We start from the raw sequence: 15,491 nt of genomic DNA on the forward strand, positions 1-15,491 counted from the left end.
AATATTTGTTTTAAGCTATCAAGTTCTAGAATAATCTGTTCTGCAACCGATCATTATAGATGATATACATTATCCCAGCATAAAAATAACCTTCTTTCCACCTGGCTTTCCACTCTTGATACCATTCTTTCTCTCATTTGTTCACATTCAGGCTCTTCCAGAGGGTGGCATTTGTCCCACTGGTCTTCAGACTATGCCATGTGTTCATGAAACTTTCCAAGGGGTACACAAGCATGGATGGTCTTAAGAATTTTCACTTTCCAGATGCTCAACCACACATTTAATCTTTCTCAGAGATGCTTTTCCTGAGAATCAGTGAGTATTGAGGCTTCCTGTGGATTCTCTTGGCACAATAGCCCTTCTTCTCTTTATTATAAAAGTAAGACTATATCCTTCACTCATCCTGAATATTACATTGCACTGTAAGATTTCATTGCTTGGAAATTTAAAAAACCTCCAGGGGACTAAATGAAAGGACAATTTGAAGTATTGGTAGCAATTTTGAGAGAGCAAGTGACATTAATGAATGGGTAAGAAAAAAATTTTCAAGCTAAGTGGTTTCCAGTTCTTTGCTTCCAACAAAATTGAAAGAGGATCTAATCAAGTTGTCAGCTGATATATTATTAAAAATTTTTCATGATAGATCACTATATAATTTCAGCATACATTTCAAAAAGAGTTCAAAGAGTTGAATGGCATTACTATAACTTGCTTACATTTCCACCTACTTATGCAAGTGAGCAAGGTCACTCTGTGCTTACGTCAACAAAGTGAAAACAGGAAGACAAGTCACTATAATTTCTGTCGCATTCTAGAATAGGTGATTTTCACTCATGAACACAAGAACTAAAAAAGAAAAGAAAATTCCTATCCACCTCATTAAGAAGTACATTCTGTTCTCAGCTGTTTAAATTTTTAAATAAATTAAGTATTCCTATATTGCTGTTATGTTGAGTGTCCAACATAACTGGGAGATTGAACCCAGTGCTTAACTACTGAGCCATATCACCATATCACCCTTTTTGTTTTTTATTTTAAGACAGTCTTGCTAAGTTTAAGGTCTTGCTAAGTTGCTGAAGCTGGCCTTGAACTTGCAATCCTCCTTCCTCAGTCTCCCAAGTTGCTAGGGTTATAGGTATGTGCCACTGTGCCCAGCTCAGTTTTATTTTTGTTTAATAATTACATATCAAAATTTGTAATGGGTATATGCTGTTTTCTTATGTATGACTATAAAATTATATTGGTAACAATTCAGAAGGAAAAAGAGCTTACTATATATATATATATATATATATATATATATATATATGATTCCAGGAAAATAAGAAAAAAAAATTAAATCTCAAGTCATACATGTGTATTTTTGTAGAGAATATCATAGATGATCAATAAATGACTAAGTTTAGCAAAATATCAGGACAAAATTCTGTTGAAAATGGAAATCCAAGTTCAAGGAGAAAAAGGAACAATGTAAAATTTCTAATATTACAGAACAGTTTGTTTTTACATTTCTAAGATACTTGATGAATAATATCAAATGTCCATAGTATTTAAGAATATGTTGAATAACTTTAAAAGGGTTATAAAATGGTTTTATTTGAAAACATGAATATTTATGATATGCCAGAAACTCTTTTTCCAACTATTTTATAATTTTTAAAATGATAACTTTATGAAGATTTAATTTATATACCATAATGTTCACCCTTTTAAAGTATAGCCTTTAGTAGTTTTTAGTGTATTCACAGAGCTGAGCAACTATTATCACTATCCAATTATATAACACTTTCATCATTTCAGACTGATGCACAAGGTACCAGCTGCAACATGTCCGGATCCACACCAACCTGCACCACCAACAGAACCTGGTCTACTGCCTGGGTGAGAAGAAGTGATAAATGAAGGTAGGCTTCTAGAGGCAGCATCACAAAGCAAGTGACTGCCAGGCCCAAGGTCTGTACTTTGCCTCCAGAGCATCTGTGATTTATGAAAGTTCTATAACCTGGGTGTTTTTAAGGGGTACTCCTACGAACCCTGCCCACCATTAGACCCTGCCTAGGGCAGTTCTACTCATCCTTACTAGTACAGTCTGTTCACAGGGCTGGACAATTGTGGTCTCAATTGTGCCAGGGCATATCTCCTTCTCACAAAAGGTCTGTAATCCTGAATAACTAGTGCCAATCTGAACCCGGAAGTCTCCCAACCATGCATGCCAGGCCCAAGGGATGGCTAGCTCCTCCAGGCTACCATGCACATCACCTACACCTTAGCCCATGTCTCCCTTCAGTGGTTCCCAAGGTCAACGTTGCCTTTCAACTACCAAATAACTACTTTGTCTCCTCTCACCACGATCCATCCTAGGTCCTTAAGTCCCTTATTTAATGGAGGATTCTCAACAAAACCCTCAGAACCTTCTGTCTTAAGAGGTTCTGGGCCCTGCCTTCACACTGTAGTATGTCTGATTCTCCAGCTAATCACGATTATTCCCATTGAGCAGAAATAACATCTTACTACTAATGTCTGCTATGAGCTCAGACTTGGCATTACTTGGAAGGGGGAGTGAAACAGACTTTGAGATTAAAAGCTCCAAACAGTTTTAGCTCCAGATTTTCCTCATGCTGAGAATGGAAACAAAAAACTACCCACTGGCCTGTACAGGCATCAAGGGAGCTAAAACTGACCTGTTCTCTGACTGGCACAGCCTAGCTAATTCTACATATGTATATCTCCTGGCTCTTGTTTTTCTAAATTCTAACTGCTTCTGTAGGGCTGGCAGAGAAACCATCTAACTGCTTCTCCCCAGTTTGATCAAACTGCATAGAATTCATTTTTCTTTTTTACATCATTTGTTTATTTCTTATGCCAGCACGTGGTCGAATTCAGTCAGCTGGGATCCAGGCAGAATCCCTGCTTTGACTGCCAATAACAGGAAGAGGAGGAGAAGGAAGCAGAGGAGAAAAGGGATGAAATGGAGAGCAAGTAATCTGGAAATAGAACCTGAGAAGATGGGAAGTTCATGCTTCTTCTCTGGAGGTCTCTTATTAGCCAGCAACAGATCTCCTGGGCTTAGGAGCAACTGTCCTATCTTCATTCCACCTGGGCTCCAGCAGCAGCCTCTGCTGCTCCGGGCACTGTAGGCTTCATCTGGTCATTCTACGGTTTCCGAAATTCTGGTGCCCACTGCTATTGGGAACATGGAGTGACCTGGGAGGTCTGAACCCCCATAGGAGTCATCTGGGGAAACCTGGGGTACTTCTCTGACTCTGGATGACCCTATTGCATGCAGAGACTATGGCACTAGTATGACTGTTCATGGGCCTGGTAAGGAATGGATTAAAGAGAACAGGATGGTGCTAGATACTGGTGGTAGAATGAATGAGAAAGGTTCTGCTCTCAAGGAGGCCCCAGAAAAGGGAGTAAGTGGTAATTACCCCACCCAGGGATGGGGCACAACTTCTCAGACACTACCCTCCCTCTTTCCTAGGACCTAGGATTCCTCTCCTTCCTAAAGCATAGGCTCTGGTCACATAGGCCAAAATCAGTTTCTCTATGGCTCCAATACCATACCTGAATGCTACCCTGTAGGCAGAAATCTTCCTGAAAAACACCTGTCTCCACAGTTTGCTGACTGTGTGCCCTCTGGCTCTTCCTCTGAGTGTTCCTGCTAAGAACAAGGTCTAGCACTCTGTTGCTCTGCTCAGGTGGAAGTGAGCAGAGAGCCCCCACTTCCCATCACTGCTGCTCCTTAAACCCCTACCCCGTCAAATGCCTGCCACAGTCGCTACAGGATCACTGCATTCCTGATGCCCATTAGCATGACACCCACCCTCCTCCAGCACCCAATTCAGAGACCAGAAGCTTGTCTTTGATGTTACCCAAACTAAAGAATGAGCAATTAGTACTGATTCTGGCTCTATGTCCTGAATCTCTAGATAACATCCATCCTCACTCCATCTTCACCCCTCCCCAATGCCACTGCCCTCTGGATTCACATAGTCCTGTGCATTCTGTCTTTGCTACATCCTAGCAGCATGACCTCAGCAAAACCACCTCCCCAGGCTTCACTTTAATGGACTATAAAACAGGTTTATTAACAGTGTCTACCTCATAAACTGGCATTTCCATGAAATGGTATAAGTAGGTAAAATGCTTAGCATAGTGTATGGCTCAAAGTAAGTCCTCAGCTATCGTGCTAAGTGAAATGAGCCGATCTCCCAAACACCAAAGGATGAATGTTCTCTGATAGGTGGATACTAGCATATAATAAGAGGGGGGACTGGCAAATAGAAGTTCATTGGATTAGACAAAGGGGAATGAAGGAACGGGAAGGGAGATGGGAATAGGAAAAACAGAATGAATCGGACATAACTTTCCTATGTTCATATATGAATACATGACTAGTGTAACTCCACATCATGAACAACCACAAAAACAGGATCGTAATTAGAATAAGTTATATTCCATATATATATAATATGTCAAAATACACTCTACTGTCATGTATATCTAAAAAGAACGAATAAAAAACAAAGTAAAATTTAAAAAGAAGTAAAGCCTCAGCAAATGTTAGCTACTGTTATTGTTTGTGTTTTTTTTTTTTTTACTATTATTATTATTATTACTTGGACCAGCATCTAACCAGTTTAGAAGCCTCCTACCTTGTTACTCATGGGGGATGAGAACCAGGACGGGAAGTAAAGGTCCACAGTGGTCACGGCAGAGTGGCATCATCTGTGCCTGCTGTGGGAACATTTGTCCCTTTAAAGCAGTTGATGATTGGCAAAACAGCCTTATCATGATCAGGCACCGACACTGCTACGGGGGCACCCTGCACCCCACAGTAACAGCTCCCAGGGGGCCTAGGAAAGATGCGGTACTCTAGGGTCAGAGAGTCCTTAATTCAATATCCAGATTTTAGGATGGCAAATATGGACCTCCTGTGAGGCCAAGGGACTTGCTTATGGCCAATTTCACATAACAAGGATTCATCTGGCTACTCTGTATCCAGCCCTGTGCTGGCACTAGACACACTGCCAGGCAGATGAAGAGCTTGAATTCAAACTCAGGTTTCCACTAAATCACTCTGCCTATGGACTGAGGCACAACCCACTAAAAATAACACACTTCCATGTGCTACCAAGAGAGAGATTGCCAGAATTCTGTATTATGTATAAACCATCACAGGAAATCCTTTCAAATAGAAACTGGGAGATGAAATACCAAGTTGAATTCTTAGGAAGCTCTCTTAGGAGTTCTTTTTGAATGTTGAGATAGACCCAAGCAAGAGACTGAAAAACATTTAACACGCATGCTAGCAAGAACGTGTTTTTCCATGCCTGTGTTTGCCTTTTGAACACATAAACACAAACTGGTCTGTGTGCTCAGCTTCAAAACAGGAGTTTTGCAACACAGCTCACAGTTAATACATATATTAACTATACTCCTGCAGCTTCTTACCAGAATCAGAATTTGGGAAGAAAGGAACATTGATAATAAATTGTCATTTAAAAAGCGTGAAATGAAAACTTAAGAGAGTAAAGTAATACATCAAATTTGGGCAGATTGCCACATCTCTTTGCTGTAGTGTCAGTTAAAAAAATCTTTTTCTTAAGTCTTATGTGGGAGGAATGTCTCTGTGTTTTCATTAGAAAAGTATTCCAACAATATATTTTTTAACTTTTTGTGGGTTATGGGCTTATCTGAGAACCCTCTGAAACCTTTGAGTCCCTAAAAACAGATTTTGCATATAATTATAGAAACTTATCCATGTAGCCCCTAGCAATTTCTGAGCTACAGGTAAAGAAAACTGGCTATAAAGCATTAGCTGTACAGCAAGGCAAACTGGTTAAAATCAGCTTTTCGTGTACAACACAGACCTGAAAATACTCTGTGAGGAGATTCTCTGCATAACAAGTGAAAAGCATCTACAATTCTGATTTCAGTAATCAAAGAATGAAATTATGACTTGCCAGCATTCACATGCTGATTAAAATTAAAAAGTATTTATCAACCCAATAATATAGCCAGATAATATTAATACCAACCTGTCTAGCAAATGGGCCCTGCATTAAAAACATGCTAAAGACATTGCAAGAGTCAGCCTCTCCCGACCCATAACAGCTTTTCCAACTTGGTACCAACTCCATATTCAGTAAGTGTGAATTCCTGCTACAAGAAGGCACAGAAACATTTGCACTGTTATGTGTAATTTAAACATCTGTGATTTACCATATTTTTTCCATCTAAAGGAAAGATATTGTACTACTGGCATTAAGATATTATACAGAGTGACATTAAGTTGAGAGTTTCTAATGATATGGTTTGCATTGGAATATAACTACCCCAAAACTTGCCTGCTAATTTAAGGGTCCATAAATGCTTCTTTTAATTCAGAGTATCTGGATTTCTGCTAGAAAGTTGATTCCATGTTCAGCAGATTTTCTTTCCTGATGACCTCTGCATGCCCTGCAGGCTACCCCTGCCTGTTCTACACCAGGATTCTGCAAGTGGGACACCAAAGCTGGATGGTAACATGAGCTGGCTCCGGCTGCAAATAGCAACAGGCCCTCAGGGAATGAAAGTCCAAATATAGATCTGCCACTTCTTACTGCTCAAGTGTCACCAAGAGGGGTCACATGCTATGGTCTGAGTTACTTCATTTACTGTGGACGTTTAAGACCTGTGACTCAGATGGCTGGCCACATGTAGAGGGGTGGGACTGTCACAGCAAGGCTAGGAAGGAGGTGTTTGACAGTCCCTGGGCTGTGGGGCTTCCTCCTGGGCTTTCCCAAAGTGTTCTGAACAAGCACAACTCTGGAGGTAATCAAATGCAATTTATTTTCTTTTTTTTTTTTTTTTTTTTTTTTTTTCTTTTCCTCCTATTATTCTTTTAAAGTATGCTCAAGGTAGGGATTATTCTAGAAGAATAATGAAATTCTAGAAGAAGCTATGATTTTCTGTTCCTTCTTAGTTAACCCACAGTCTTATGGTCACTCAAAGCCATAATGTCAATTCAGTAATTGAATATCCAGCTCAATATATGAACCAGAAAAGCCAAACTTGATTTGTTAGCCAGTACCAAATCTTCTCCCTTCTCCAACTTGGGTCTCTTTAGCAAGAAACCTGTCTGGGGAGAGGGAGAATAAGGTGGGTCACTCCTTCCACATTCCTCCCTGAGCTGCTGGTTGGATGACAAACTCGGGTTCCATTTGAGTAGATGCCACAATGGATGCTGACTTTAGTTTTCTGGGGTCTGGGAGATGCTTTGCCCTGAATCTTTTTTTGGGATCTTTTATCCATCTTGAAGGATCCCTATTATAGAGACCCCTCTCCTTAAGTTCCCATCACCAGGCTGACAGACCCTCTCTTCCTGGCAATCTTTTTTATTTCTCTTCAGGGCTCTGGTGGACCACCATCAGAATCTCTCAGCTGAAGGCTCCTCTTCCATGTAGGTGGCTCTTTTGGGCAGGATCTAGGTTACTCAGACGAAAGGCCCCATCTATGGTCCTGGCAAACTCTGGGATACAGGTGACCCCAATGCAGTCAGTCCCACTGGCTGTCACCAAAGCAGCCAATCCTCTCATCCCAGGCCATCATGGGTCCAACTTCAGGAAACATATCAAGCTCTCTGAAAGATCCCTTTGAGGACTCCCCTGACAGCAGCTCTCTCCAGAGAAACTGCTCTACCACTCTTAGTCTCAGATAACCTGTTTTCTCTACTCTGACTCCTATTTATTTACTCAATCAGCTAAGAGGTCTCAGAAGTATGAATCAGGTCTGGACCATTTCCTTTGAAAATCTGTATATGGTGATTGGATTTTGGAATTTTATATTTATTGTTTTGAGAGAATTTTAAATACATTACTGCTATATATTTGTAAAATAAAAAATTTGAAGCAAAATAAAATATCAAAAGAAAAAATTAAGGAAAAATTATGCAAAGATGGATGTGCAAGAATAGTCACCACAGCATTTTTTTTTTCTTTTTTAATGGTGCTGGGGATTGAACCCAGGGCCATAAGCATGCTAAGCATGTACTCTACCACTGAGCTACATCCCCAGTCCAATACAGAAACGTTTATATGTGCTGAAAAAGGAAATCACCTGTTTACCAATACAGTATTCATTAAGTAATCATAAAGTAGTCAACCCAATAGTTTTGAGCATTAAAAATAATGATGTAGATGCCTATTCTGATTTTGTTTTTGATGCTGGGGATTGAACCTAGGGTCTTGTGCATGCTAAGCACATACTCTACCACTGAGCTATACCCCAAACTCCATACCTATTTTTTTAATATGACAAATGTCCATGATGTATTTGTAACTGGAAAAAATGTGTAGAATATCATTTAGTATTATACTACAGACACATACATATATACATATTATATTAAGCCAGGTTCTCTAGAGAAACAACCAACAGGAAAAAGATTTATTGTAAGGAATTGGCTCAAAGGTTAAGGTGGCACATACCTATAATCAGAAGGACTCAGAAGGCTGAAGCAGAGGATCCCAAGTTTGAGGATAGCCTGGGAAACTTAGTGAGACTGTCTTAAAATTAAAAAAAAAAAAAAAAGAAAAAGTCCAGAAATGTAACTCAGTGACAGGCCCCTGGGTTCAATCCCCAGTAACACACATGACTTGGATCACATGATTACAGAGACTGAGGAGTCCCACATTCTGCAGTTGGCAAGCCAAAGACCCAGAGAGCAGGTAGTACATGCAGTCTGATATCTCCAGTCTGAAGGCCGAAGCTCAAGATCTAGGAAGAGCCAACATTTCAGTTTGACTTTGAAGGCAGGAAAAAACCTGGGGCCATCAGGCAGGAAGAATTCCCCTTTAGCCTTTTTCAGCTAATCAGACCTTTCACTGGATGAAGCCCACCCACATCAGGTAGGGTCATGTGATTTACTCAGTCCCCAGATTCAATATTAATCTCATGCAGAAACACTTCAGAGACATCTAGAATAATGTTTGACCAAATATCTGGGCATCCCAGGGACCCAATCAAGTTGAACAAAAATGAAAAAAAAATCAACTGTCACACATACATACACATATGCTATTGAATATTTATGTCTCCCTAGAACTAATGTGTTGAGCCAGGTATGGTGGCTCATGCCTCTGTAATCCCAGCGGCTTGGGAGGCTAAGGCAGGATGATCACAAGTTCAAAGTCAGTCTCAGCAGTTTAGTGAGACCCTAAGCAACTTAACAAGACCCTGCCTCAAAATAAAAAATAAAAAGGGCTGGGGATGTGGTTCAGTGGCCTCCCTGGGTTCAATACCCAGTACCAAAACAAACACACAAAACCTAATATGTTGAAATTTAAGCTTCAAATGAGATGACTTCTGGAATTGTGGCCTTTGGGAGATAATTAGGTCATGAAGGTGGAGCCCTCAAGAGCAGGATTAGTGCCCTTGTGAAGGCAATGTCAAAGAGCTCCCTTGCGCCTTATGAAGTAAGAAGAAAGTAACTATGAATCAGGAAGTAGGCCCTCACCATATACCAAATCTGGGGTGACTTGATCTTGGACTTCTCATTTTCCAAAACTGTGAGAAATAAATATCTATTGTTTATCAGTTACTCAGTCTATGGTATTCTGTTATAGCAGTCCAAATGGATAAGTCAAGACACACACACACACACACACAAAATGGGAGCAGTTTCTCTCTTAAGTTACTTTACCTTATTTATTATACCATTGCTAGTGTCTATTTATAATAGTCACATTTTATTTTTAAAATAGAAATTCTTTATTAGTATAATAGTTACATGTTATTTGGCTTAGGAAAAAAAAATTAAATACTACTAAAGAACCCTAAAGGCAAATATAAATCAGTCATGCATCCTGGTAACACTATTGGGTTTGATGTATATTTTTTCACATTTCTTTTCTAAAAATAAACAAAGGTATTCCCTTCTCACAAACTAGCAATTACTTTTATAACTAGAAAGACTTATAGTTTCATTTTGAAGAAACAAATAACTTAGGAAACTACTAGAAAGGATAAGTTAATATAAAAAAATATAGTTCAGAGGTAGAGCACTTGCGGAGCAAGTGTGAGGCCCTGGATTGAATCCCCAGCACTACAAAAAAGAAAACAAGTAAATAGATAATATTAACTTAAACGATAAATTAGAAGTAGTTTTGGGGAAAATAGAGCACTTCAACTAAAAGATTCTCTCTTAAGAGGACTGGGTGAGTGTGAGAGCAAGGTCCATGGTCCTCTAGGTTTCCAAGGGCAGGTTCCTTCAGACAGAGGCAGCTTTCCACCTTCAAGTTGCCCTCCACACAGGAAATAGAATTGTGGAGGTCAATTTCAGGATGCAGAGATGCCCTAAACCATAGCTCCAGCTTGGCTCTTGTTTTTTTTTCATTTGTTGTTTCCCTGCTGAAGTTTAACTTTGGGGATAACAACAAGGGCAAATCTGATTCTAGGCTTTCCCAGCTCAAAACCTTCAAATGCTCTTTCCACTTGTCTAGAGTAGGGAGTTTTCAGACCTTTTTTTGGCCAAAGGCTCCTGGTCCCAGATCCCTGATCATTTCCTCCCTGCCCGGCTTCCTCAACCACTCTCAGTGCACTTATGGATGGGCGCTGCCAAGTACTATACTAGGCAGAGACTAGGGGTGTTCTGCTCTGTGGCATGAACACGTCCAGTTCTGACCCACACACCACCTCCACATGTAAACGAGATTCCTGATACCTCCTTAAACAGGCCATCAGTGGCCAGGTGATCTTGTTTAGACCCAGTGTATTCTGTATCTTAAGATGAGTTTCATTTTCTATGTCTGTTTCCTTACCTCTAAAATGAAGAGCTGGAACATAGATTGTTTAAACGCTGGGCTGGGAGCCTGGATGCTTTGAAGGCAGAAATATCTTATTGCATCCGCCCCAACCCCACCCCTCCCCCAAATACTAGTACACAGCAGACAAAGTCTTACTGAAATGACAAAAATAAATTTTGGGTTCCTACCCAGTGCTTGGCGTCTAGGCTTAATAAATAACTACTGAGTTTAACTGAATGTTTGGGCTTCCCCAACACATTTGTGACCCTGTATTCCAAAAGGCCTTGATGACAGAAGACGGAAGCAAAAGTGTCTCCGTCTTCGGGAAGTTTGCGGTTTGGTGTAGAGGGTAAAGACATAACTTGTCCATTTAATCAATGTTTTCCCAACGTCAGTAAGTGCAAAGGTGGAGAAAGTGAGGCAAGAGGTATTTCCCAGGCTCCAGACTAGGTTGCGAGATTTATTGATTTCTGCCGGCCAGGGGTGGAGGTAGATGTTCTGACCTTCTCATTGGTCGTCGCAAACCCTCCCTTATGTCACCCAACCAATCCCGGACGCCCAGACAATCTGTTGCCGGCTGCTGGGGCGGGGCAGAGCTGGACGCTGACGAGGATTAGAGTGTAGTGGAGAATGTCGCGGCCCCGACGGTCCCCCGGCTGGAGGTGCACCGAGGCCCGACGCAGGCGAGCCGCGCTCTCGGGCCGCTGACCGCCGGGACCATGGAGGACGAGCAGCCCGACAGCCTGGAGGGCTGGGTGCCACTCCGCGAGGACCTCTTTAGCGCGCCCGAACGGCACCAGTTGCGCTTCCTGGTGGCCTGGAACGATGCGGAGGGCCAGTTCGCTGTGACCTGTCACGACCGCACGGCGCAGCGGCGGCGGCGGCGTGAAGGGACCGCACCAGAGCCACCCGGGGCCGCGCCCAGCTGGGCCGGCCTGCTCTCGGCCGCGGGGTTTCGCGGCGCGCATCGGCAGCTGGCGGCGCTGTGGCCGCCCCTGGATAGCAGCTTCCCACAGCTGCCGCCAGAGCTGGACGCGGCTGGCTGCAGGGCTGGGGACCGCGGCCGCGGGCTGTGGGCGCTGGTGTGGCCGGTAAGCGTTGGCCCCGGAGAGGCGGCGCTGCAGGAGCTCTGCGGGCAGCTGGAGCACTATCTGGCCGAGGCGGCCGACGGCTGCGGCGGCGCCACGGTGCGCGACGCGCTCTTCCCTGCCGAGGGCGGCGCTGCCGACTGCGAGAGCCCGCACGAGCTCCGGGAGCGGGCCCTGCGCGCGCGGCGGGCCGAGGCGGGAGCGCGGCTGCACCAGGTATGCGCGTCGCGGCTCGGCGTTGGCTGCGCGGGACCTTTTAGAGAAGAGGATTTGCCCCGCAAGGCGGGGACGCACAGACAGCCCCACGTGTCGGGGCAGCTGGGAGAAAGTTGGAGGGATCTCGCATGAACGCCTAGAGAGGTGGCTCATTGTGTTGGATCAGTTTATTCGCAGTTAGGGCTAGGGGAGGCCCTTAACCTTTCGCCCGAAGATACTGGCGGAGCAGGATGTTGTAACCCGGAAAGGCCGGAAATACTGAAAGCAAAACTGAAATAGGCGGTGGCCGGCTATCCTTGGGAGGCTGAGGAAGGAGGATCCCGAGTTCAAAGGCGGCCTCAGCAAATTAGCGAGGCCCTAAGCAACTCAGTGAGGGCTGTCTCTAAATAAAATCTGTTTTAAAAGGGCTGAGGATGTGGCTCACTGGTTAAGTGTCTCTGGGTTCAAGCCCCGGTACAAAACAAACAAACAACACCTGAAAATAACCCATAACCTGTAGGAAAAAATAACGTGTACTAAATATAAGCAACTGTAGATTCTCTAGGGAACTACAAGAATGGAGACAAGGTGTTTTAGAGGATAAAAAAGACTTAGGAAATAGGTATTTTGTTTTTTAAGTAATAAAGAGAAGTGCATTTTATTCAACAGTTTAAAATGGTAACAACAGGAGTGCTTTTTTTAAGCTCGAAAGAGACAATTAGACAGAACAATTCGTTATTTCAGTGAATAAAATGGTTTAGGAGAAATTATGACTTAAATAGCAACACTTTATTAGGAAAGCCAAGGTTTGGTGTCCTGGACATCCCCTCTTACCTTTTCTCATTATAGGACATTATTAATCTGATGATTTTTCTGTACATTGCTTTGAGGAAGGGGAGGTGTAAGAGAAGGATTCCATCATGTTGCAAAATCTTACTGTGTATTCTTTAAAGCTAAATTTATGATGAACTTTCAAAACTAAAAAGGTTTTATAAAAGGAGTTTAGTGGGAACATTTTATCTGAGGGTTTTAGTGTTGATTTTACTTTTTTTCCACTCCCCAGTACTGGGGATTGAACCCCGGGGTACTCTACGACTGAACTGTATTCCCAGCCCTTTTTAATTTTTGTTTTGTTTGTTTTAAATTTGAGACAGGATCTCATTAAGTTGCTGAGGATCTGTCCACTAAATTGTCCAGGCTGGTCTCCAGCTTTGGATCTTCCTGCCTCAGCCTCCAGAGTAGCTGGGATTACAGGTGTGGGCCACCAAACCCAGCTTGATTCTACATTGTATATGAGGAAACCACAGGGGAGTTTCAGGCCAGTCTGCTCTTGATCTTCAGCTTGATTGTTTTGTTTTTCTGACATTGATTTCTCAGAAGTGTTTTCTCCTTAAATTCTAACATTTATATGCTATGTAGATACTATTTGAAAAGTTATACTTTTCTCAAATTGAAGTTTATTCAGGGATGTGATATAGCACTAGTAGTTCATACTTTTGGGCTATGTGCTCACCCTACACCTGTAATGCACCTGTTTAGGAGAAACTTAAAAACAGCCTGTGGGGGGTGGGGCAGCATTTAAAGACCTACTATATCCATGGAAGTGTGTATAATCTTATTTAGAATAGAAAAGCAATTAATTCTAGAATTAAACCAGATGCTAATATTGTTAGTATCTACAAAATTTAGCTGAATGTTTGACTCTGGAATTTTTCCCTAATAGTCTAAGGAACAAGGCTGAAAAATGTCAGTTGACTTTTTATCTTTGCATCTGTGTGTTTTAATCTTGATGAGGGAAACTTTTTTTTTAATGTTACTGTTATTACCTGGATAAAACTTGAGAATAGTTCAGATTATCCTTAAGTAGAAGGATGGAAGCAGAAGAATTTAGGAATGTATTGGTTGAGCTGGTGTGGTGGTGCATACCTGTAATTCCAGTGGCTTGGGAGGCTGAGGCAGGAGGATTGCAAAGCCAGCTTCAGCAATTTAACAGGTCCCTCAGTAACTTAGCAAGAGCCTGTCTGGGGAAAAAAAAAAAAAAAAAAAAACGACAAAATGAAGAGGAGCTGGGGAGGTGGCTCAGTGGCCAACCTGAACTCCTGGATTAAAAAAAAAAATGTATTGGTTGAAAACAAATCTGTAAAATTACTTGATTTTATTTCTTCTCTTTCTGGGGAAAGATAATTTCCAAATGAGTTCACCTGGATTATAAACTGCTTGGTTTATTTTCTGCCCTGCATCAGAAACAGTGCTTAGCAAAGACTAGAGCCATAGTTGAGGCTCCCTAAATAAATCTACTGTGCTGGTGGTTTGGTGGAATATTTACTTTGGGGAATTTAGAGGCTCAACTTAATGAGGAAGTACTTGATAACATCTCTAGAATGTCTTTATGAACTTATAAAAAAGGAGTACAACCTCACAAAGCCTTTAGTTAGAAGAGTTAAATGAAAAAAAAAATAATATTGGTTTTGAAGATAACTGCTATTAACATCTGATGCCCCTTTGAAATTATTTTCTCTCTGTACTTGGTACATAGTGGAGATAAAATTTTGTGCTTTGAGGGGCTGGGGTTGTTGCTCAGTGGTAGAGCACTTGCCTAGCACCTGTGAGGCACTGGGTTCGATTCTCAGCACCACATAAAAATAAATAAATAAATAAATAAATGGTATTGTGTCCATCTACAACTAAAAAAGTTTTTTAAAAAAATTTGTATTTTTGCTTTTCCCCCATTTAATATTACAAAAGTCCTCAGATTACTAAGCAGTCTTCAAAAAGACTGCTGAAAGACTACAGTAGTAATATTCTGCTGTGGATATTTAATGATTTATTTAACCACTGTTATTTTATTGGGCATTTTGATTGGAAAACAATAACTTTCATATTTAATCAGTATTTAAAATTGGTATATTGCTGGGCATAGTACTCCACGCCTGTGATCCCAACAGCTCAGGAGGCTGAGACAGGAGGATTGCAAGTTTGAGGCCAGCCTCAGCAACTTAGCAAGGCCCTTTGCAACTTAGACACTGGAAATCAAGTCTGAAAATAAAAATAAAAAATGGCTGGCATGTGACTCTGTATTTAAGCACCCCTAGATTCAATTCCCAATATTAAAAAAAAAAAAAAATGAAAGAAAAACATTGATGTATTCTTAACTTTCTTTATTTAGTTTTGTTTGGTATGATTTTATAAATTTATGTGCAGATTTGAGCTTTATTTATGTTTTGGCTTCTAGATTCTTCAAGGACATGAAAAAGCCAACAACATGGTAGCATTGATGAAAATTTATCAAGAGGAAGATGAAGCTTATCAGGAATTGGTTACTGTGGCAACCATGTTCTTCCAGTATTTACTGCAGCCATTCAGGGATATGCGGGAAGTTGCAACTTCATGTAAGCTTGGTATTTTGGTATGTTTCCTT

At 41.5% G+C, this 15,491-nt stretch overlaps 2 protein-coding genes across 2 annotated transcripts in view; one reads left to right on the top strand and one right to left on the bottom strand.

The window, feature by feature from the left end:
• FSD2 (fibronectin type III and SPRY domain containing 2) overlaps positions 1 to 6,537 on the bottom strand; it is a 36,983-nt gene extending 30,446 nt beyond the window's left edge. Inside the window, exon 1 of the mRNA XM_079128469.1 lies at positions 6,354 to 6,537. The gene's annotated coding sequence lies outside the window, so the exon portion shown is untranslated. The remainder of the gene's footprint in view (positions 1 to 6,353) is intronic.
• A 4,416-nt stretch (positions 6,538 to 10,953) lies between these two features.
• Positions 10,954 to 15,491, top strand: part of WHAMM (WASP homolog associated with actin, golgi membranes and microtubules) — a 28,476-nt gene continuing 23,938 nt past the window's right edge. The window contains exons 1-2 of the mRNA XM_079128468.1: positions 10,954 to 12,094; positions 15,306 to 15,479. Coding sequence (XP_078984594.1) covers positions 11,510 to 12,094; positions 15,306 to 15,479 — 759 coding nt within the window. The 5' untranslated portion in view covers positions 10,954 to 11,509. The remainder of the gene's footprint in view (positions 12,095 to 15,305; positions 15,480 to 15,491) is intronic.

Source organism: Sciurus vulgaris (assembly GCF_902686455.1).
Source record: "Sciurus vulgaris genome assembly, chromosome: 2".
Taxonomy (NCBI): Eukaryota; Metazoa; Chordata; class Mammalia; order Rodentia; family Sciuridae; genus Sciurus; species Sciurus vulgaris.